Source organism: Medicago sativa, chromosome 1 (assembly GCF_051527215.1).
Source record: "Medicago sativa cultivar Bolivia chromosome 1, Bolivia_mono, whole genome shotgun sequence".
Lineage (NCBI taxonomy): Eukaryota > Viridiplantae > Streptophyta > Magnoliopsida > Fabales > Fabaceae > Medicago > Medicago sativa.
In genome coordinates, this window is record NC_140749.1 from 32,336,867 (window position 1) to 32,356,767 (window position 19,901).

The window sequence follows — 19,901 nt, forward strand, 5'->3', positions numbered from 1 at the left end:
GGGGGCATGTAAGTTTCACCACCTAAAATATATGTGGTACACCAGTGGACCATTTTGTTTTAATAAGCCATCGGTGGACCATTAGTCCTTGATTGTTGAATAGAAATAAACAAACGGTGTAGATGTATGACTTTGCCTCTAGTTCAATTTAACTAGCCTAACATTGAAAAATGAAACTATAGGATGTTTATGTAATAAAGTCTAAATTAACCAAATTAGTTGCCTACTAATTTTTTCCTTATGTAAAATATAACTAAATTGTATGACTCTACCACCCCATTTAGATGAGAGTATACTGGTGGACCCGTTTGATTATGAAATTGATCGTGATTTAAGTCATGTCTTTTGTTCTTGAGAAATTGAGGAAGGAAGGTGTTCTTGAAGAAGTTGAGTGATTTGGATGTTGTTGTTGTTGTTGAGATTTAAGTTATTTTTTGTCTGAGTTTTTTTCTGGATTTTTTATGAGGGTTGATGATGAAGATGGTATGAAGATGAAGAAATGTGCAAAAAAATTTAGCTATTGATGGTACATAATAAGATACAATGGACCTTCACGATACAACAGTCACTTTTTGATAAGAAAGATCGAACGGTTAAAATTAAAAGAATTAATAAGGTCTATGGTGGACTAACATTGTTTGTATTCCACTTTAGACATTTAGGGTTAAATTTAATAGACATTGATTTATTTGAATAACAGAGACAAACATAAGGGACCAAAATGTTAATTTTACAAGTTATGATCAACAGAATGTGTTAAAGACTCTGATGAGAACAAGCTCTGATAGGCTAAGTCTCTGAAGGAAACAAGTTTTGATTACGTCAACAGTCTAGGTGACTCTGATCAGTTTGCCTTCTTCTGAAGGAAAATCACTCTCAAGCTCTGATAGTATAGTCTGTCTTTTTCTGACCACGTGCAGAACCAAGCAAAAAAATTCAAAGATAAAGAGAATGTAAGAGATCATTCCATATAAAGCAAAGGATTTTTCAAGTACTATTCAACGACATTGTCCAATTGAGTTAAAGATTTCAAAATCTGATCAAGCTTCTCAAGAACGAATTTGATGAGTTGGCAATCATCAAACAACGACCCTATTAAATCTCTCCTATTTAAGGACCTGAGCACTTTGAAAAAATTAAAAACACTTCGAGCAATTTTCATGAGCCAAACCTCTATCAAATTCAAAAGCCTTCAAACACTTAGAAAATTCCTACCAACTTAGTATCTTAGAACTTTCTTAAGTAATCAGAAGTTCATTAATAGTTAGTGACTAAAATTTCATTCTTATGGTGAATAAGTGAAAAATTTTAAATTAAAGACTTGATTCCTGCATCTTAAAATGTCTCTATCAACTGAGTTAGAGGAATTGTATGGACACTCTCTTATTAGTAAAAATTCATGTGGGTACCACACATTGAAAATGGATCTTACGTAAAGTGGTGAGACGCACATGAGTTTCATCCAATAGCAGAGTGGGTGTTAAAGCGAGAGCTAGAAAGAGGGTGTTCTTATCATTTCTCATTGACTTATGCTCCCAGAAACAACTTGTGAGTGTTTCTAATTTTCAATAAGTATTGATACATTTGATCTTTAAATTAATAATCAAACAAGTTTTTCAATAAGTATCAATGTACCAAAATTCTTCAATTTTTTATTTAGAGAAAAAGTTCATCAATGCTAGGATCAGATGGCCATTGGTAGGTGTTACTAGTTCTTGAGACGTTACAATTTGGGGTGGATCTGAGGCTGGGGAATGGTTCTTTTGTATAAGAGCTTTGTAAAATTGACCTGCAGATAATAAGGGATTGGACTTTGGGCCAGTCCAATACATAAGGAGTTGTATACAATTAAGACTATTATCTTTCCCATCATATCCATTTCTCGCGCGTCCTATTTTTTTTCGATAATTCCCTTGAGATTTTCGGAATTTAAAATTCGAACAGAGTTTTTCCTTTGTTATGGGATGAAAAAAAATGAGTTTTTCACCAATTTGGATTTTTTCTAATTTGAAAACCTCAAAAAATAGGGCGCGTTGCTTGAATTTTCGGATTATAGAATCAGAACACCCCCTAAACACCCTTTTTCAAGGAAAAAAATAGTTAGGATTATATAATCTGAACTGTATCAGCACAAATTTTGAACATGTTTGTAACATGGATAGTCATTTTAAGGACAATATTGATCTTCCTAACTCTCAAGGATAGTCATTTTAGGTCATTGTTAGCCGTTCTTAGTCAAAAATCTGATTTTCAGCTACTTGATCAAATTGCTCCGAAACTTGACATTGGCCATAAAATTAGAAAAATTAAAAATATATTAATCAAAAGAATTAATTTATCACTCTCTAAAAAAATATTCTTTCAAAAAATGTGAAAGATTAATCAATTTTCTCCTCTATTTCTCTCCCCCAAAGCCTTTCCTTCCCGTCCCCTTCCCTCCAAACTCCCAAACAAAGCCTAAGTAAATATTGGATGGGTCAACTGAATAGTTAGTATCTGTAACATCCCAGACGACTTCAAGCATTGCTGGCTGACCCTATACAAACCAACACGAGTCTTTTCAGCGTGTTTTTCCCTCACTCTCATGCTTACCGGGAAACTTCCCGGTAGGTCGCCCATCCAAAGACTACTCCAAGTCAAACACGCTTAACTGTGGAGTTCTTATGGAATGGGCTACCAAAAAGAAAATGCATCTTGTTGATATAGATAAGCACCAAAAAATTCTTATAAGCCTTCCTTCAACCATGTAGGCCCATACCTACACGGCCTCAGGATCCCTCTCATTCCGATGTGATTCAATTCCTCTATAAGCTGTCGGGAGCCGCTTATTGTCATGTCTTGTGCACCGGCGATCACTGCCCTGCCCCCGTCAGCCGTGGCTGCTACATGCCTACCAGCTTCTGCTTGGTTCGTCCCCGAACCACACCGTACTAGGAGAGGTCTGCTCTGATACCATTTGTAACATCCCATACGACTTTAAGCATTGCTGACTGGCCCTACAAACCAACACGGGTCTTTTCAGCGTGTTTTGTCCTCACTCGCACGCTTACCGGGAAACTTCCCGGTAGGTCACCCATCCAAAGACTACTCCAAGTCAAGCACGCTTAACTGTGGAGTTCTTATGGAATGGGCTACCAAAAAGAAGATGCATCTTGTTGATATATTCTTATAAGCCTTCCTTCAACCATGTATTCCCATACCTACATGGCCTCATGATCCCTCTCATTCCGATGTGATTCGGTTCCTCTATAAGCTGTAGGGAGCCGCTCATTGTCGTGTCTTGTCCACCGGCGATCACTCCCTTTCCCTCGTCAGCCGTGAGTGTTACAGTATCTATTGGCAATGAATTTAGCATATGATTCATGAGACTTAAAATGACTAAGAACAACTAACAATGACCTACAATGACTATCCATGAGAGTTATATTTAATCCTAACTTTTTTTTTTCACTTGAAATTGGGTGTTTAGGGTGAAAAAAATGAGTTTTTCACCAATTCGGATTTTAAAATCCGAATTGCACAGGGACATTTTTGGAAAAAGCACAGGACGCACGAGAATGACATAGGGTGGGAAAAGTAATAGTTTACAATTAATGTATGTGGATACAATCAATGTGTGGAAAGCTCTCAAAACATCCATAATATCTAGTGTTTCACCTATTTAGCACCAAGTTAAATAAACACCCCTATTATGGAGAAAAAAAAATATGGGTTGGTAATTATTGATGCAACCCCCCCTCCATCCCTCTATTTTTTTTCTTCCGGATCTCAATCGATTGAGCTCAAATGGTTAATGAATTTCATCAAAGACGAATCGTTTAGAAGAACTTGAGTTATATTCATTGGTTGAACAAAAAAAAGTTACCACGGCCTCTTTCCCTTAGGAAAGGCTAACACAAAAATTATAATAAAATAAACAATTTCTTTTAATTCAAAATAAATGAATTTTATTGAAATGCAATGGTGTAAAGTTAATTGTGGATCCATTTTATAATTTTGCTTGAGGTGGTGAGTCGTAAAGATTAAGTCATTATTATTAAGTAATAATATTAAATAATTATCCTCTTTATTAAAAAAAAAAATAGTATTAAACAGTTATCCTTAACAAAAACAAAAACAAAATTATAAAATACACTTATTTAAACACTTTAAATGAAATTGGACAACTCCATTCTAAGTCCTCTTAAATTGGCTAGGGGGCATGTAAGTTTCACCACCTAAAATATGTGTGGTACACCAGCGGACCATGTTGTTTTAATAAGCCATCGGTGGACCATTAGTCTTTGATTGTTGAATAGAAATAAACCAACGGTGTAGACGTATGACTTTGCCTCTAGTTCAATTTAACTAGGCTAACATTGAAAAATGAAACTATAGGATGTTTCTGTAATAAAGTTTGAATTAACCAGATTAGTTGCCTACTAATTTTTTCCTTATGTCAAATATAACTAAATTGTGGACAATTTATCATGGTTTAAAATTAATTGGGGTATGACTCTACTACCCCTTTTAGATGAGAGTATACTGGTGGACCCGTTTGATTATGAAATTGATTGTGATTTAAGTCATGTCATTTGTTGTTGAGAAATTGAGGAAGGAAGGTGTTCTTGAAGAAGTTGAGTGATTTGGATGTTGTTGTTGTTGTTGTTGAGATTTAAGTTATTTTTTGTTTGAGTTTTTTTTCTGGATTTTCTATGAAGGTTGATGATGAAGATGGTATGAAGATGAAGAAATGTGCAAAAAAATTAGCTATTGATGGTACATCATAAGATACAATAGACCTTCACGATACAACAGTCAATTTTTGATAAAAAAGATCGAACGGTTAAAATTAAAAGAATTAATAAGGTCTATGGTGAACTAACATTGTTTATATTCCACTTTAGACATTTGGGGTTAAATTTAATAGACATCGATTTATTTGAATAACAGAGACAAACATAAGGGACCTTATGAGACCAAAATGAAAACTAGACATTAATTAGAGGACCAATGGACCAATTAGGCCATATAATTATTATTTTTACCATAGTAGCACCCAAAAAATTATGTATTCGCAATTATCATAAATACAAAGGGGTTGATATTGACTAGATATAACATTAACTAGGTGATACAAGCTAATTAAAATTGATTCTTCCATCAACTTCTTATAACATCAACTTCATAGTAGAACTTGTGACTTAAGCTACCTCTGGACCAAACCAAAAACTTTGACACCAGCTGTTGGGGAAAAATAAGCATAGAGAAAAATAAAAGAACAAAAGAATGACACAAGATTTAATATAACTTGGAAACTCAAACCGGAGAACAAACTACGAATGTTGTCTAACGACAACTAAAGAACATTACTTTGAAAATTGTTACAAAATATAGACTACCCTCGACCACCCCATAACCCCAATACACCCACACTCTCAAAAGAAAATACCGAACTACATCTCACAAGACTGTAACAAAATAGTATAAGTGAAAGAAAAAGAGTCAGATATAAACATAAAGTGTTTCTGACAGTTGGTGCATCTTGTCACGAAAAAATAGAGCCTATATATATACTTAGCTTTTCATCATTCCAATTATACACTTAAACAACTTTTTCTATAATAAAATTGTTGTTGGTGTCGTTGAAAAAAAGAATTTAATTTTTTTTTGTTATATTGTATTATTGGCGGTGTCGTTGAAATAGATAATCATACTTAGTTTGATTTTTTATAACTTGAAGGCAACAAAAATTTATATTTTTTTAGTTTTAATCAAAATCAAAATTTCATAAAAGAAACCGTTGATAATTTTCAAACGTTAGCGCAATAAAAAGAGCGGAAAGACGGGCACCTGAGTGCCCGTCATTTCGCTAGTAATAATAAAAAAAGTTGTTTCAACTTTCAAGGATAATATAACATATTAATAATAAATGTTGTTATAAGGATAATATTGAGATTTTAAATTAATCTAAGGATAATTTTGGCAGTGCAATAAAATTTGCTTCCCTCCTCTCCCTTCCCCTCCCTTATAGTTCGAATGTTTTGAAGGGGAGGGGAGGGGAGGGGAGATTTTTAATTTGAAGTGTTTGGTTCAATTATTAGAAGGGGAGGGGAGGGGAGGGGAGCAAATTTTATTGCACTGCCAAAATCATCCTTATATTAATTTAGAATCTCAATATTATCCTTATAACAACATTTATTATTATTAGGTTATATGTTGTATTATCTTGTGACAACTTTTATTATTACCAGGTTATGTTATCCTTGTAACAACTTTTATTCCATATTATTAATAACTTTTCCATGTAATTTTTTTTTTTTACTTCTAACAACCCTATTATTCATTATTCCATCAATCTACATCATGTTGTTATCGATTACATCGTTATTGTTTCGTTACTTTATTATCCTTATTTAATTAAGTTTAAGGGTAAAACAGTAAAATAATTTAAAAATCTCTCCCCTCCCCTTGCGAACCAAACACATTTTTAATTAAATGGTCATGTTAACTTGTGCCCTTAGGGCATAAGATAAAGAACCTAAAAGTAGAAATATTTTCTCAAATTTTGTGCATTCTATTTATTATAAATTTAAAAATTAAATTGAATGCACACATTCCAACAAAAAGTTACCATGTCGGGTTCTTTATCTTGTGCCTTAAGGGCACAAGTTAAAATTTCCCTTAATTAAAATATCTCCACCTCCCCTCCCCTCCGTTAAAATCCCTCCCCTCCCCTTCCTTCCCCTCCCCTCCTAATTCTCGAACCAAACGGACCCTAAAAATTGAACCAAACACTTCAAATTAAAAATCTCTCCTCCCCTCCCCTCCCCTTCCAAACTCTCAAACCAAACATACCCTTAAGCGCTAATTTAAACATTTTCAAATAAAATTGGGTTTTAACTAGCGTTTAAGAGTTTTGAATAAGGAATAACTCAATCGTTTGAGATGGTCCACCGAAGAAGTGATGAGCATAAGCTACATAATTTATTTTATCCTATTAATACAAACTCAAAATTTTAGTTGACAAATTTTAATGACACAATCCCAATTTACCAAAAGATGAAGTGACATATTTTCTCAACACCATAAATCTAGTTTAAAAAGTATATCAATTAATTTTGGATGTGTCTAATATAGGCCTCGATATAACTTGTTCTCTCTTTCTCATCTATAAATAGAACGTATCTTTCCTTCTCTTGTACTCATCTTTCTATTCAACCAACTCCTCATGTTTCACTAACTTTATTGTTTGCATATATATCAATTGAAAATCTATACAATCTTAAAGAAAAAAATGTCAAGATCCGTGAAACTCCCAAATTGTTACTATCCTGTGCCACCAATGACCATCACCCCATGTGCACCAACACCAAATCACACTCTCTATCTAACTAATCTTGATAACCAAATGTACCTCAGGTTTCCTGCCAATTATGTGTATTTCTTCAAAAAATCCGTGGAGATGGATGCCTTGAAGTCTTCATTGTCAAGAGTTATAGTGGATTACTACCCTTTTGCTGGGAGGTTTAAGACTAGCACTGAGGATGAGAATAAGTTGGAGCTGGATTGTAATGGAGAAGGTGTAGTGTTTGCTGAGGCTTCGATGGATATCACTGCTAAAGAATTAGTCACAGCTTCTATGATGCCAAACTGGTCATGGAAAAAGATTGAGTGTAAGGTGGAATCACATCTCCCACTTGCAATCCAGGTTAGATCTTGTGTATCCCCTTACTCATCATGATATGATTTTATATCTTTAATTCAATGACATCTATGGTTCGTTTGAGTCGGATTTGGCCAAACCCAACTTCAAACCCAATCAAATTTCTTTGATTTGGGTTAGATACTCCATCCGAGTTTTTTTTTTTATAAAAAAATCAAATGTGATAAATACTAATCCTTAGTTTTTTTTATTTTTATAGTTTGTAATACTATTTTTGTCTCACATATAAGTAAAATAAAATCAAATAAAATTCATGTATCCGATTAAAATTTTGAACTAGATACATCTACATTGTTAAACTGTTTTTCAAAATTTGTTTGTATTTTTTTATTTAATTTAAAAACACATATGCTTTAATTAGCTCTTTCTTAAAAAAAAAAATTAGAAAGTTTTTTTTTCTTTTCTCACAAACTTATTTAGAAAACAATTTAAAATCAGAATATGAAACAAATCAAGTTATCTTTATCTAGTTTTTTATAAATAAAAATAAAAATAATCTTTGCTTGTGTCTTCTTTAAGATTATTTTTTGTTACTCTTTCTGAATATTCTAAACAATATAGCTCTTTTTAGGTGACGAATCTCAGTTGCGGGGGAATGGTCTTGTGCGCCTCAATCAGCCATATCTTGTGCGACGGCGGTGGTGCATCACAATTTTTGAATGCTTGGGCCCAACTAACGAAAAACCCCAATAGTAATTTGACAATTACACCCTCTCACGACAGATGCATATTGAAAAATCGAGAGCCCCCACAAGTAAATTTTCCTCACCCAATATACATAAAAACTCCAACATACCCTAAACAAAGCCTTTTAAGGTCGTTTCTATCCCAACCACTTGTAACCACATCAGTCACCTTCGGAGTCAACGAGATTAATTGCTTAAAGAAACAATGTACAACATCATCGTTCAATAAAATCACAACCTTCGAAGTAGTAGCAGCACACACGTGGCGCTCGTTCGTTAAATCTGGTGACTTGCCCTTATCTCAGAGTTTGAAGCTTTTTTTCACTTTTAATGTTCGAAAGAAGATGAAACTTCCAGAGGGATATTATGGAAATGGGTTTGTTCTTGTTTGTGCTGAGAGTACAATGAGAGATTTAGTGTCTGCTAATAACCTAGACCATTGTGTGAAACTTGTGCAACAAGCTGAAGATAGTGTGGATGAGGAGTATGTTAGGTCGACAATTGATATGTTGAAGGATAAAACAGTAATTACTGATCGTTCTTTAGCCTTGATTATAACACAAGTGAGACAATTAGGGTTTGAAGACGTGGATTTTGGAGAAGGGAAGACTTTCCATCTTAGTGGTTCGGCTGGTAACTCGGTTTGCACTTTTGTGCCGGTTATTGGTGATCCTAAAGCTGTTAGAGTTTGTATTTCACTTCCTAAAACTATGGAAGGAAAGTTTCAACATTACATGACAGAGATTGAGAGTTGGGACAAATATGAATATAAGATGCCCATTTGGGCACGAATGTAATACTAGTAATTAAGTACTAATCTAATGAATAGCATGTTGATTATAATATTGCATGCATTCATATGGAAACTAGACAGTCTTAAAGAATAATGAGTTTGGGAACGAATTATACGTGTAATCCAATATTAGCATATAATAACGAGCAATGTGATTGACGTGTTTTGTATCTTGGAATTTGGTTTTCTTTATCTCTACTAGCGAAAAGACGGGCACCAACGACACCAACGAGCAAACTAATCATGATTATCTATTTCAATGACACCAACGATATAACAAAAATGTAATCTAAAATCATTTTTTTAATGACACCAACAACAATTTTTATCTCGTCAAAAAAAAAACCAACAACAATCTTTATTACAGGAACAGTTGTTTGAGGATATAATTGGGATAATAAAAAGTAAGTATAAATATACTCATCTAGTTTGTTACACTTATTAAATGATAAAGAAAAAAAAACCAAACATATATATATATATATATATATATATATATATATATATATTCATATCGTGTTGTTACATTTTTTTTAATATTTAAATTTATTCTTATCTATTTGTTAAATGTGTTATTTGTATTGAAAATTGAGGGTATTTTAGAAAGAAAAAAAGTCACCCCAAAAAAACTGAAAGGGGCTGTTTTCTTTATGTATAGTATAGATAAAAAATGTTTAATTTCTTTAGTTAAATCCATTATATCAACGAATAATGTAATTTTAATTTTTTTTTTTTGATGAAGAATAATGTAACCTTAATGTCCAACATTGATATATTATATTCTATAAAAAAAAAAGCATTAATATATTATGATAAATGTTAATGAGTATCCTAGAGCATTCTTTAAGGACCATAACTAGTAGGTATTTATGAAAAAGTGTATAATCAATGCATTGAATATTGAAACATTTGACCTTTTTTTTAAATATAATTGCTTATTTTAGAATGTTTAAAAAGTGTCTGGGGGCACTCGTTAAAAAGACTCATATATTATATATTCAAAGTTCTTTTATTTTTTAGAATTTATTTATTGAATATTTTACTTAAATTAAAATTAGAATAAATAATAACTGAAATCTATATTTGCATTTTTATCTAGAAGATATTCAAGAGACACTGCACCATCATATTGTTTTTATGATCTCGACCAAATTTACCCTCTAATCTCGGCCCACTCATCCATATGCCTCACTATCGTAGCACCACAAACCTACGATCTCCCAACTACCCCATTATCTGGTAACCATTCAGTAAATAACCTCTCATCCAATCTCTATAAATGTAAAGGTGTAAGACATTAGAAAGTAACTGGCTCATTCCATCAAAACAGAGTTGGATCCTTAGTCTCAGTATACCTCTGAGGAAGGTACCTCTCACATGTTTCGACATTGTTGAACTAAAATGGGGTTTAGGATAATGTCTCCAAGGTTTTGATGATAACAATGTAAGAAAGAACAATATGGTACTCTAACGAATGCACAAGTGTGCAAGACCATATAATTAAAGTATGAATTCAAATTCAAGTTTTGGTTCGGATATATCAAACTCCTAGCACAATTGGAAAAGCATTTTGGCACTCATGAAAAACAATAGGAACTTCCAAAGAAATATCAACATATGTCAAAGCTCTGATCAACAAATTTACTTATAGTATAGTTAGACTTCTTCTGACCACGTGCAGAAACAAACAAAGAAATTCAAAGGCAAAGAGAATGTAACAGACCATTCCATATAAAGTAAAGGAATTTTCAAGTAATATTCAACGACATTATCCAATCGAGTTAAAGTTTTCAAAATCTGATCAAGCTTCTCAAGAAAGTATTTGATGAGTTGGCAATCGTCAAACAACGACCCTATTAATTCTCTCCTATTTAAGGACCTGAGCACTTTGAAAAAAATAAAATAATTCGAGCAATTTACAAGAGTCAAACCTCTATCAAATTCAAAAGCCTTCAAACACTTAGAAAATTCCTACCAAATTAGTATCTTAGAATTTTCAAGTAATCATAAGTTCATTGTTCTTAAAGTTAGTTTACCACTCTTAGAGTTCTGAAAGTTTAAACACATACAAATTTATTTGTAACCTCTAATTGTAGAAGTCCTCTTGTGTGAGGCAAGGAAGACTGTGACTTGTGTGTTGGATCAATTGTAATCTTGTGTGATTATAGTGGAAAAATCCCTTGGAAGTGCAAGGGGACTGAATGTAACCTTGGATTGTGGGGGGAACCAGGATAAACTGTTGTGTTGTCTCTCTCACTCTCTCTGACTGTGATCTTTCTGCTATGTTTTGCTAGAAACTCTTAAAAAGATTTTCAGAAAAAGAAAACACAATTAAACCCCCCTCTTGTGTTTTTCTCACATTTAGTTGATATTAGAGTTCTTGGTTTGCTTATTCAACACTTAACCATGTAAGAGATTAAGATCATGAGAAAAACATGAATGATTCTGGTGCTACTTCCAGTTCTAGCAATCATGTTGTGAATCATGATTACAATAACACCACGTCTGATAAAAATTCTTACTTAGCTAGACCTTCATCATTTAGTGGAGATGATGAACAATTCTCTTGGTGCAAAAGCAAAATGTATAGTCACATCATTGGTGTTGATGATGAACTTTGGGATATAATTGAGGATGGTATCTGTTTTCCAATAAATCATGATGGTTGATGCACACTTTCGTGTTTATTTCGATTAGCGTAGTTGCGCAATGGCAAGTGTACCAGTCGTTTTCATCAAGTAATAGAGTTAGTAATTGGAGTATCGTATCCACAGGGATTATCCTTTCGTCCGAACAATTCTAGTTACTTATTTTTTTGTAAGTTTGATGGTATAAAAGTGAGTTGCAATTTTTATCTGTTTGCAACAGAGCGAATTTACCTGTTTTTGGTTGCAGAAAATTAAGCAGCGATTAGGATTCTTCGAATCCCCTATGTATATTTATTGTTGGATAATACAAAATTTAAATATTCCGTTTATTTATATCTTGGTGACTATAGAAGTGATAAGGCCGTTGAGATTTTTCTAAATAGGTAAGGTACCACCTGACCCAATGGGTATCATCCACTGGGTATCTAATTAGGCATTTTCCTCTGATGGCTAACTGCACCTGTTGATCGCACGGTGATCCTTACGTGCGGGGTCTTGCTAATTCAAAGGTAATTTAAACATAAACTTAAATTGGCTTTCCAATGTTTCCCAAGGCAATGAAGGCCAAGGTTCCCTTAGGTCTGCCCATCTATGAATTTTAGGACACTCATATCACACTCTCTCTAAGCTTACTTAGTAGTTCTACAAACGGGCAACCCTAATCTACGTCTCCTTACTAAGGGTTTCAAGAGAATGGTTTTACCAGATTACAAGTCGGACAGCTAGGTGCTTGTTTCCCTAATTACTAACCAGTTAATTCCTAGCTTTGGTAATGCACCACACGGCCCAATGGGTATCATCCACTGGGTACCTACGTTTAGGGTCAACAATTACTATGGTAACTTTGACTAATTAATAATCACTTACTTCCTAGACATATAGTTATCAGATAGTGATAGCAATATTAAGTCCTGTCACAACCTAAGTACCTAATATATGGTTCCACCTCTCATAGAAATAAAGACTATAATCTAATAAAACTCTATAGTGGACAAAAGCATAAATAAAATAATTAAACGACAAATTAAAATAAAATAAATATCCAACAAAAATATACAGAGGTTCATCTTAGAACTCTAACCTAAAAAGATTTAGTTACACATGGTAACTAAAAACAAATTACTAAAGATAAAAACATACCCTAGAAAATCAAGGAGAAGATAGAAACTCTCCCGAAGCTCCAAATTTGCCTTTCTCTTGAACTGCTCCAGTTCTGAACGAGAAATTTTGAATGAGGAATGATGATATTTATAGTGAGAGTTTCTACCTGGGAGTGGGCTAAAAGTGCGGGCTTTACCCAAAATAATAACAGGAAAAGACAATTGTGCCCTGAGTTTTCAGGCGCTCGAGGCACATCACCAGTGTGCTAGGCGCATGAGAGTATGGCAAAAGCCATGCCCTAGGCGCATGAATCATGCTCTAGCAGCATGGATGCCTACTCCATGTGCTAGGCACATGGTTCATGTTCTAGGCACATTTGTCATGTGATAGGCACATTTGTAATGTGCTAGGCACATTTGGATTGGGCTAGGCACATTGCAAATGTGCTAGGCGCATGATATATCTTTCCTGGGCCCAAATTATCCGATTTTATGTCGTTTTAAGTCTTCGTCTTCAAATAACTTGCCTCAGGACTTGGGAACAGAATTCCTCCCATTTGTAAGTCCTCTTAGGCCTATTGAATCTTCATTCTTCGTTTCCTTGAATCATCGTAATTCTTCGGATGTTCTTGATTTGCCGATTTGCATGAATTCTTCTTGAATTACTTCAAAAACCCCCCTAAAATTACAATGTTTCAGGAAAACTAGAATTACACACTCAAATATAGAAAACATTACAAAAGTCCTAAAATCATAAGCAATCGTTCCAATACTCCTCCTTTTTGCTACTATTTACTACTAAAAATAACTGAAAAACATGCTAAGAATAACATAAGATAACTTGTCATCACAACCCCAAACTTAAATTGTTGCTTGCCCTCAAGTAACGAAAGAAAAACATAATTTATTCTTTGCATTTTTTTCAGGAAAAACATACCTTTCCAGAAGTTGTTTTTTTTTTCTCGAAGAAGCTAAATTAGCCCACCCAAATTGACGCCGGTGAGAATCGAACCTGAGACCTCGAGGAGGAGCACACTCCCAGGTCCAAAGCCTAATACTGCTAGGCCAAACCAAGTGGGTTTCCAGGATTTGTGCTTAGGAATCATTCATCACATTTATAGCAGAGCAGCAACTAAACTTACCACTATACATTCAAGCAGGACCGACTTGGTGAAAGTAACCTATATTATCAGCCATACTCTTTTCTATGATACACGTATGTATCTCCTAAAGAAGTAGGGCTGGTCACGACATTTTCCCACTCCAGTCGTCACATGAATGTACCTCGCTATAAATTTGAAACAATTCTAAACAGACAGTCAAGTTAAAGTTATTCACACACTAGGAGGACTTTGAGGGTTATAACTTGGCTTAGGTTAAGGGTGGATATAATTTGGGAAAGTAGGCTAACAAAAGAACTTGGAGTTATTTCACTAACCTAGGGTTTCCTAATAAAACATTAATGCACTGCCATCCTTCCTTCCTTGATTCAAACAAGATGGGTAAAACAGTAGAACTATTTGTCTTTTTATTTTTGACAGAAATATACTTTTTTTTAAGAGACCATTTTCGTCTCTTGATTTTTTTTTCTTTTTTTCTATTTTTTTGGTGTAGATCCATGGTCATCTACATTTTGGGGAGCGAATTATAGGTCTAAGAGTTACGGACGAAACGGTGATAACGGGACCGAAAACGGAGTTACGAGTGGATTTTTACGTGCGGAAACGCGGAAGTGTGTTTTTTGCTGGCTAGTGTAAAACGCACGTCTGGTGCAGGCTGTGCACGGACCGTGCGTTTGGAGTGCACGACCGTGCACATGTTGTATGGTCTTGGAATGTCGTTTTTTCAAGTTTTAAGGCCCCGTTTGCACTTCTAAAAATCCCTAACCCCTAACTTTACTTGAATAGAGTTTAAATGAGCTTCAATGAGTGGTTTAACATGGCTTAAACTTGAGGAGAAGAATTGGTTTAAAAGCATGTTCAAAATGAGACAAACTTGTGAATTTTAGGAAAATGAAGTAAATTTGTGGAACGAAAATGCCGTGAATGTTTTCCCTAGATGATAGGTGATATGTAAGGATGTCTTGAGTGTATGATTGATACTTGAAACTTTATTTTGGTGAAATACTTGGAAATCGACAATTTTACTGAAATAGCCGAACTTTGTCAAAATGAGTTTTCTTGATTAGATAACTTGTAAATGGTTTTGGAAACATGATAATAGGATGAAATGAGTATGAAATGCTGATTGCTGGGTGTTTGATATGATGAATATCATGGTGTACTTAGTTGTCCATATTTGTTGGAAATATGAATTTGAAACAATAATGTGTCTTTAAAATAATAGATGTTGATGAATGATTCTGACGACGACTCTTATTTGAATTATGAATTTTTGATTGTGTGGATTGTAAAACTAGATAATGCATATGGTGTTGATTTATGAAGAATATAATTGGAGGTGTACTTTTACATTGCTTGGTGATTATATAGTTGGTGTTAGGTGCATTGTCGAGTCTTACTTGAAGTCCATGCATCATAGTCATATTGAGTCATATGAGAAATGTAAAAGGAGGTATACTTTTACATAGGTGAAATACGTATGAGGAGGTGTACTCTTACGTGGGTGTGGGTTCAAATGGTAAAATTATCTCCGGAATTCAAATGGTACCACATGCATCTAGAAGAGTCTAGAACATTGCATGCACTAGGGAATTGGCGTGTAATGTCATATTTGACTGTGTGAATTGGCGTGTATGTGCATTGGTGATAATTGGTGAATGTTGTGAATACTTGAAAAGGTGAATTGTATGCATTGCTTGAATATGCTTGTATACTTGATTGATTTATAATGATGGAGTTTTATTAATCAATTGAAATGAAATATGATGTTTTATTTTACTTGATTATATTTTATTGTCGAATTGTATCTAACCCCCAGTGGTCGTTCGGTTGGCCACCACATCATTTGTTTAAATGGCGTAGGTGATTTGAAGGATTAGTTGCTTTGCTTGCTTTGTGAGTATGCTGGAGGCTAGTTTTGAAGCTACCTCATCTTTTGAATTGGAGTCTTAGATGTAGGTCTTTGATTAGGTGTCAGTCTTGAGTCATTTATTTTTCATGTATGTGGATACAATCAATGTGTGGAAAGCTCTCAAAACATCCACAATATCTAGTGTTTCACCTATTTAGCACCAAGCTAAACAAACACCCATATTATTATGGAGAAAAATTGACATGCATATAATCAGGGATTTGACTTTGGGTCGGTCCAATGCATAAGGAGTTGTATACAATTAATGTATGTGGATACAATTAATTGTATACAATTGAGGTGTTGATTCTTAAAGATTAAGTGATTATTATGTAATAATATTAAATAATTATCCTCTTTATTAAAAAAATTAAACAATTAGACTAACCCTCAACCACCCCACAACCCCAATACACCCATGCTCTCAAGAAAATACCGAACTACATCTCACAACATTGTAACACAAGAGTATAAGAGAAAGAAAAAGAGTCAGATATAAACCTAAAGTGTTTCTGACAGTTGGTGCATCTTGTCACAAAGAAATAGAGCCTATATATATATATATATATATATATATATATATATATATATATATAGTCTTGTTCTACCTCTTCCTTTACAATTCTAAGCGATATGAGACTTCTTCAACATGTATATTTTCAACCAACACCAATGGTTGATTCAAATTAATAGACTACATTGATAAAACAATAAATCAAAATCGCTAAACTGAAAAAGGATGAATCCGCAAACAATCTCACATAATCTGGTGATGAAAAATAAAATAACGTCGCACCAAGATGATAAACAAAACAACATGTGGTGCTAAGTCGATGAAATCACAAGAAGAATGAAATATATGTGAAATCACTTATTTGAATAAAATGGAAGAAAAAACAATATTCCAAAATATAGGGAGTTTTAATTTGCATATATACCAAACTCCCTATATTTCTCTAAAAAAAATACTCTTTCAAAAAATGTGAAAGATTTCTCAAATTTTCCCTATATTTCTCTCCCCCGAAGCATTTCCTTCCCCTACCCTCCAAACTCCCAAACAAAGCCTAAGAGTTTTGAATAAGAAATAGCCCAATCGTTTGAGATGGGACACCGAAGAAGTGATAAGCATAAGTTACATAATTTATTTTATGGTATTAATACAAACTCAAAATTTAAGTTGACAAATTTTAATGTCACAATCCAAAATTACTAAAAGATGAAGTGACATATTTTCTCAACACTATAAATATAGTTTAAAAAGTATATCAATTAATTTTGGATGTGTCTAATATCGGCCTCGACATAACTTGTTCTCTCTTTCTCATCTATAAATAGAACGTATATTTCCTTCTCTTGTACTCATCTTTCTATTCAACCAACTCCTCATGTTTCATTAACTTTATTGTTTGCATATATATCAATTGAAAATCTATACAATCTTAAAGAAAAAAATGTCAAGATCCGTGGAACTCCCAGATTGTTACTATCCTGTGCCACCAATGACCATCACCTCATGTGCACCAACACCAAATCACACTCTCTATCTCACTAATCTTGATGACCAAATGCAGCTCAGGTTTCTTGTCAATTATGTGTATGTCTTCAAAAAATCCGTGGAGATGGATGCCTTGAAGTGTTCACTATCAAGAGTTATAGTGTATTACTACCCTTTTGCTGGGAGGTTTAAGACTAGCACTGAGGATGAGAATAAGTTGGAGCTGGATTGTAATGGAGAAGGTGTAGTGTTTGCTGAGGCTTCGGTGGATATCACTGCTAAAGAATTATTCACATCTTCTATATGATGCCAAATTGGTCATGGAAAAAGATTGAGTGTAAGGTGGAATCACATCTTCCACTTGCAATCCAGGTTAGATCTTGTGCATCCTCTTACTCATTGTGATCTGATTTTATGTCTATAATTCAATTGACATTTATGGTTCGATTGAGTCGGATTTGGCCAAACCCAACCTCCAACCCTATCAAATTTCTTTGATTTGGGTTAGATACTCAATCCGAGTTATTTTTTTTTATAAAAAAATCAAATGCGATAAATACTAATCTTTAGTTTTTTTTTATTTTTTTATAGTTTCACATATAAGTAAAATAAAATCAAATAAAATTCATGTATCCAATTAAAAATTTGAACTAGATACATCTACTTTGTTAAACTGTTTTTCAAAATTTGTTTGTATTTTCTTATTTAATTTAAAAACACTTTTTTTTTTTTTTTTGTGGTGGCTGGGGTTTGAACTCCAACCTTGCATATTTTATACATTGTCCCTACCAACTAAGCTAAGCTCACAAGGAAAATTTAAAAACACATGCTCTAATTAGTTCTTTCTTAAAAAAAATATTTAGAAAGTTTTTTTTTTCTTTTCTCGCAAATTTATTTAGAAAACAATTTAAAATCAAAATATGAAACAAATCAAATTATCTTTATCTGGTTTTTTTTTTTTAAAAAAAAAAAACTCTTGGTTTGTGTCTAGTTCAAGATTATTTTTTGTTACTCTTTATGAATATTCTAAACAATATAGCTCTTTTTAGGTGACGAATCTTCGTTGCGGGGGAATGATCTTGTGCGCCTCAATTAGCCATATCTTGTGCGACGCTGCTGGTGCATCACAATTTTTGAATGCTTGGGCCCAACTAACGAAAAACCCCAATAGTAATTTGACAATTACACCCTCTCACGACAGATGCATATTGAAAAATCGAGAGCCCCCACAAGTAAATTTTCCTCACCTAGTATACATAAAAAATCAAACAAACCCTGACCCTAAACAAAGCCTTTTAAGGTCATTTCTATCCAAGCCACTTGTAACCACATCATTCACCTTCGGAGTTAACGAGATTAATTGCTTAAAGAAACACTGTACAACATCATCATTCACTAAAATCGCAACCTTCGAAGTAGTAGCTGCACACACATGGCGCTCGTTCGTTAAATCTGGTGACTTGCCCTTATCTCAGAGTTTGAAGCTTTGTTTCACTTTTAATATTCGAAAGAAGATGAAACTTCCAGAGGGATATTATGGAAATGGGGTTGTTCTTGTTTGTGCTGAGAGTACAGTGAAAGATATAGTGTCTACTAATAACTTAGACCATTGTGTGAAACTTGTTCAACAAGCTAAAGATAGTGTGGATGAGGAGTATGTTAGGTCGACAATTGATGTGTTGAAGGATAAAACAGTAATTACTGATCGTTCGGCTGGTAACTTGGTATGCACTTTTTTGCCGGTTATTGGTGATCCTAAAAGGAAAGTTTCAACATTACATGAGAGAGAATGAGAATTGGGACAAATATGAATATAAGATGCCCATTCGGGGACGAATGTAACACTAGTAATTAAGTACTAATCTCATGAATAGCATGTTGATTATAATATCGCATGCATTCATATGGCAAGTAGAAAGTCTTAAAAGAATAATGGAGTTTGGGGACGATTTATATATACGTGTAATAATCCAATATTAGCATATAATAACGAGCAATGTGATTGACGTGTATTGTATTTTGGAATTTACTTTTCTTTATCTCTATAAAAAATGTTTAATTTCTTTAGTTAAATCCATTATATCAACGAATAATGTAATCTTAATGTCCAACATTGATATATTATATTCTATAAAAAAAACTTTAATATATTATATATTCAAAGTTCTTTTATTTTTCAGAATTTATTTATTGAATATTTTACTTAAATTAAAATTAGAATAAATAATAATTGAAATCTATATTTTCATTTTTATCTAGAAGATATACAAGAGACACTGCATCATCATATTGTTTTTATGACCTCGACCCAGTTTACCCTCTAATCTCGGCCCACTCTTCCATATGCTCCACTATCTCAGCATCACAAACCCACGATCTCCCAACTACCCGTTATCTGGTAACCACTCACTAAAAAACTTCTCATCCAATCTCTATAAATG

At 33.6% G+C, this 19,901-nt stretch overlaps 1 protein-coding gene and 1 pseudogene across 2 annotated transcripts; both read left to right on the forward strand.

Annotated features, from left to right (window-relative positions):
• Positions 1-7,182: 7,182 nt before the first annotated feature.
• Positions 7,183-9,347, forward strand: LOC146954376 (alcohol acyltransferase 9-like). The gene is made up of 2 exons (XM_085755911.1): positions 7,183-7,690; positions 8,277-9,347. Exons 1-2 carry the CDS (start codon positions 7,277-7,279, stop codon positions 9,186-9,188), a joined length of 1,326 nt encoding a protein of 441 aa, XP_085612037.1. The 5' UTR covers positions 7,183-7,276; the 3' UTR covers positions 9,189-9,347.
• An 8,011-nt stretch (positions 9,348-17,358) lies between these two features.
• On the forward strand, positions 17,359-19,253 carry LOC146954377 (alcohol acyl transferase 1 allele RGb-like; annotated as a pseudogene). Its single transcript, XR_015026743.1, has 2 exons — positions 17,359-17,832; positions 18,510-19,253. The product of XR_015026743.1 is annotated as an alcohol acyl transferase 1 allele RGb-like (transcript).
• The last annotated feature ends 648 nt before the right edge of the window (positions 19,254-19,901 follow it).

Bases quoted from the DNA above. Each gene is read 5' to 3' on its own strand.
- LOC146954376 (XM_085755911.1), top strand. From the start codon at position 7,277: ATGTCAAGATCCGTGAAACTCCCAAATTGTTACTATCCTGTGCCACCA. The intron at 7,691-8,276 runs GTTAGATCTTGT...AGCTCTTTTTAG, and splicing joins ATCTCCCACTTGCAATCCAG to GTGACGAATCTCAGTTGCGG.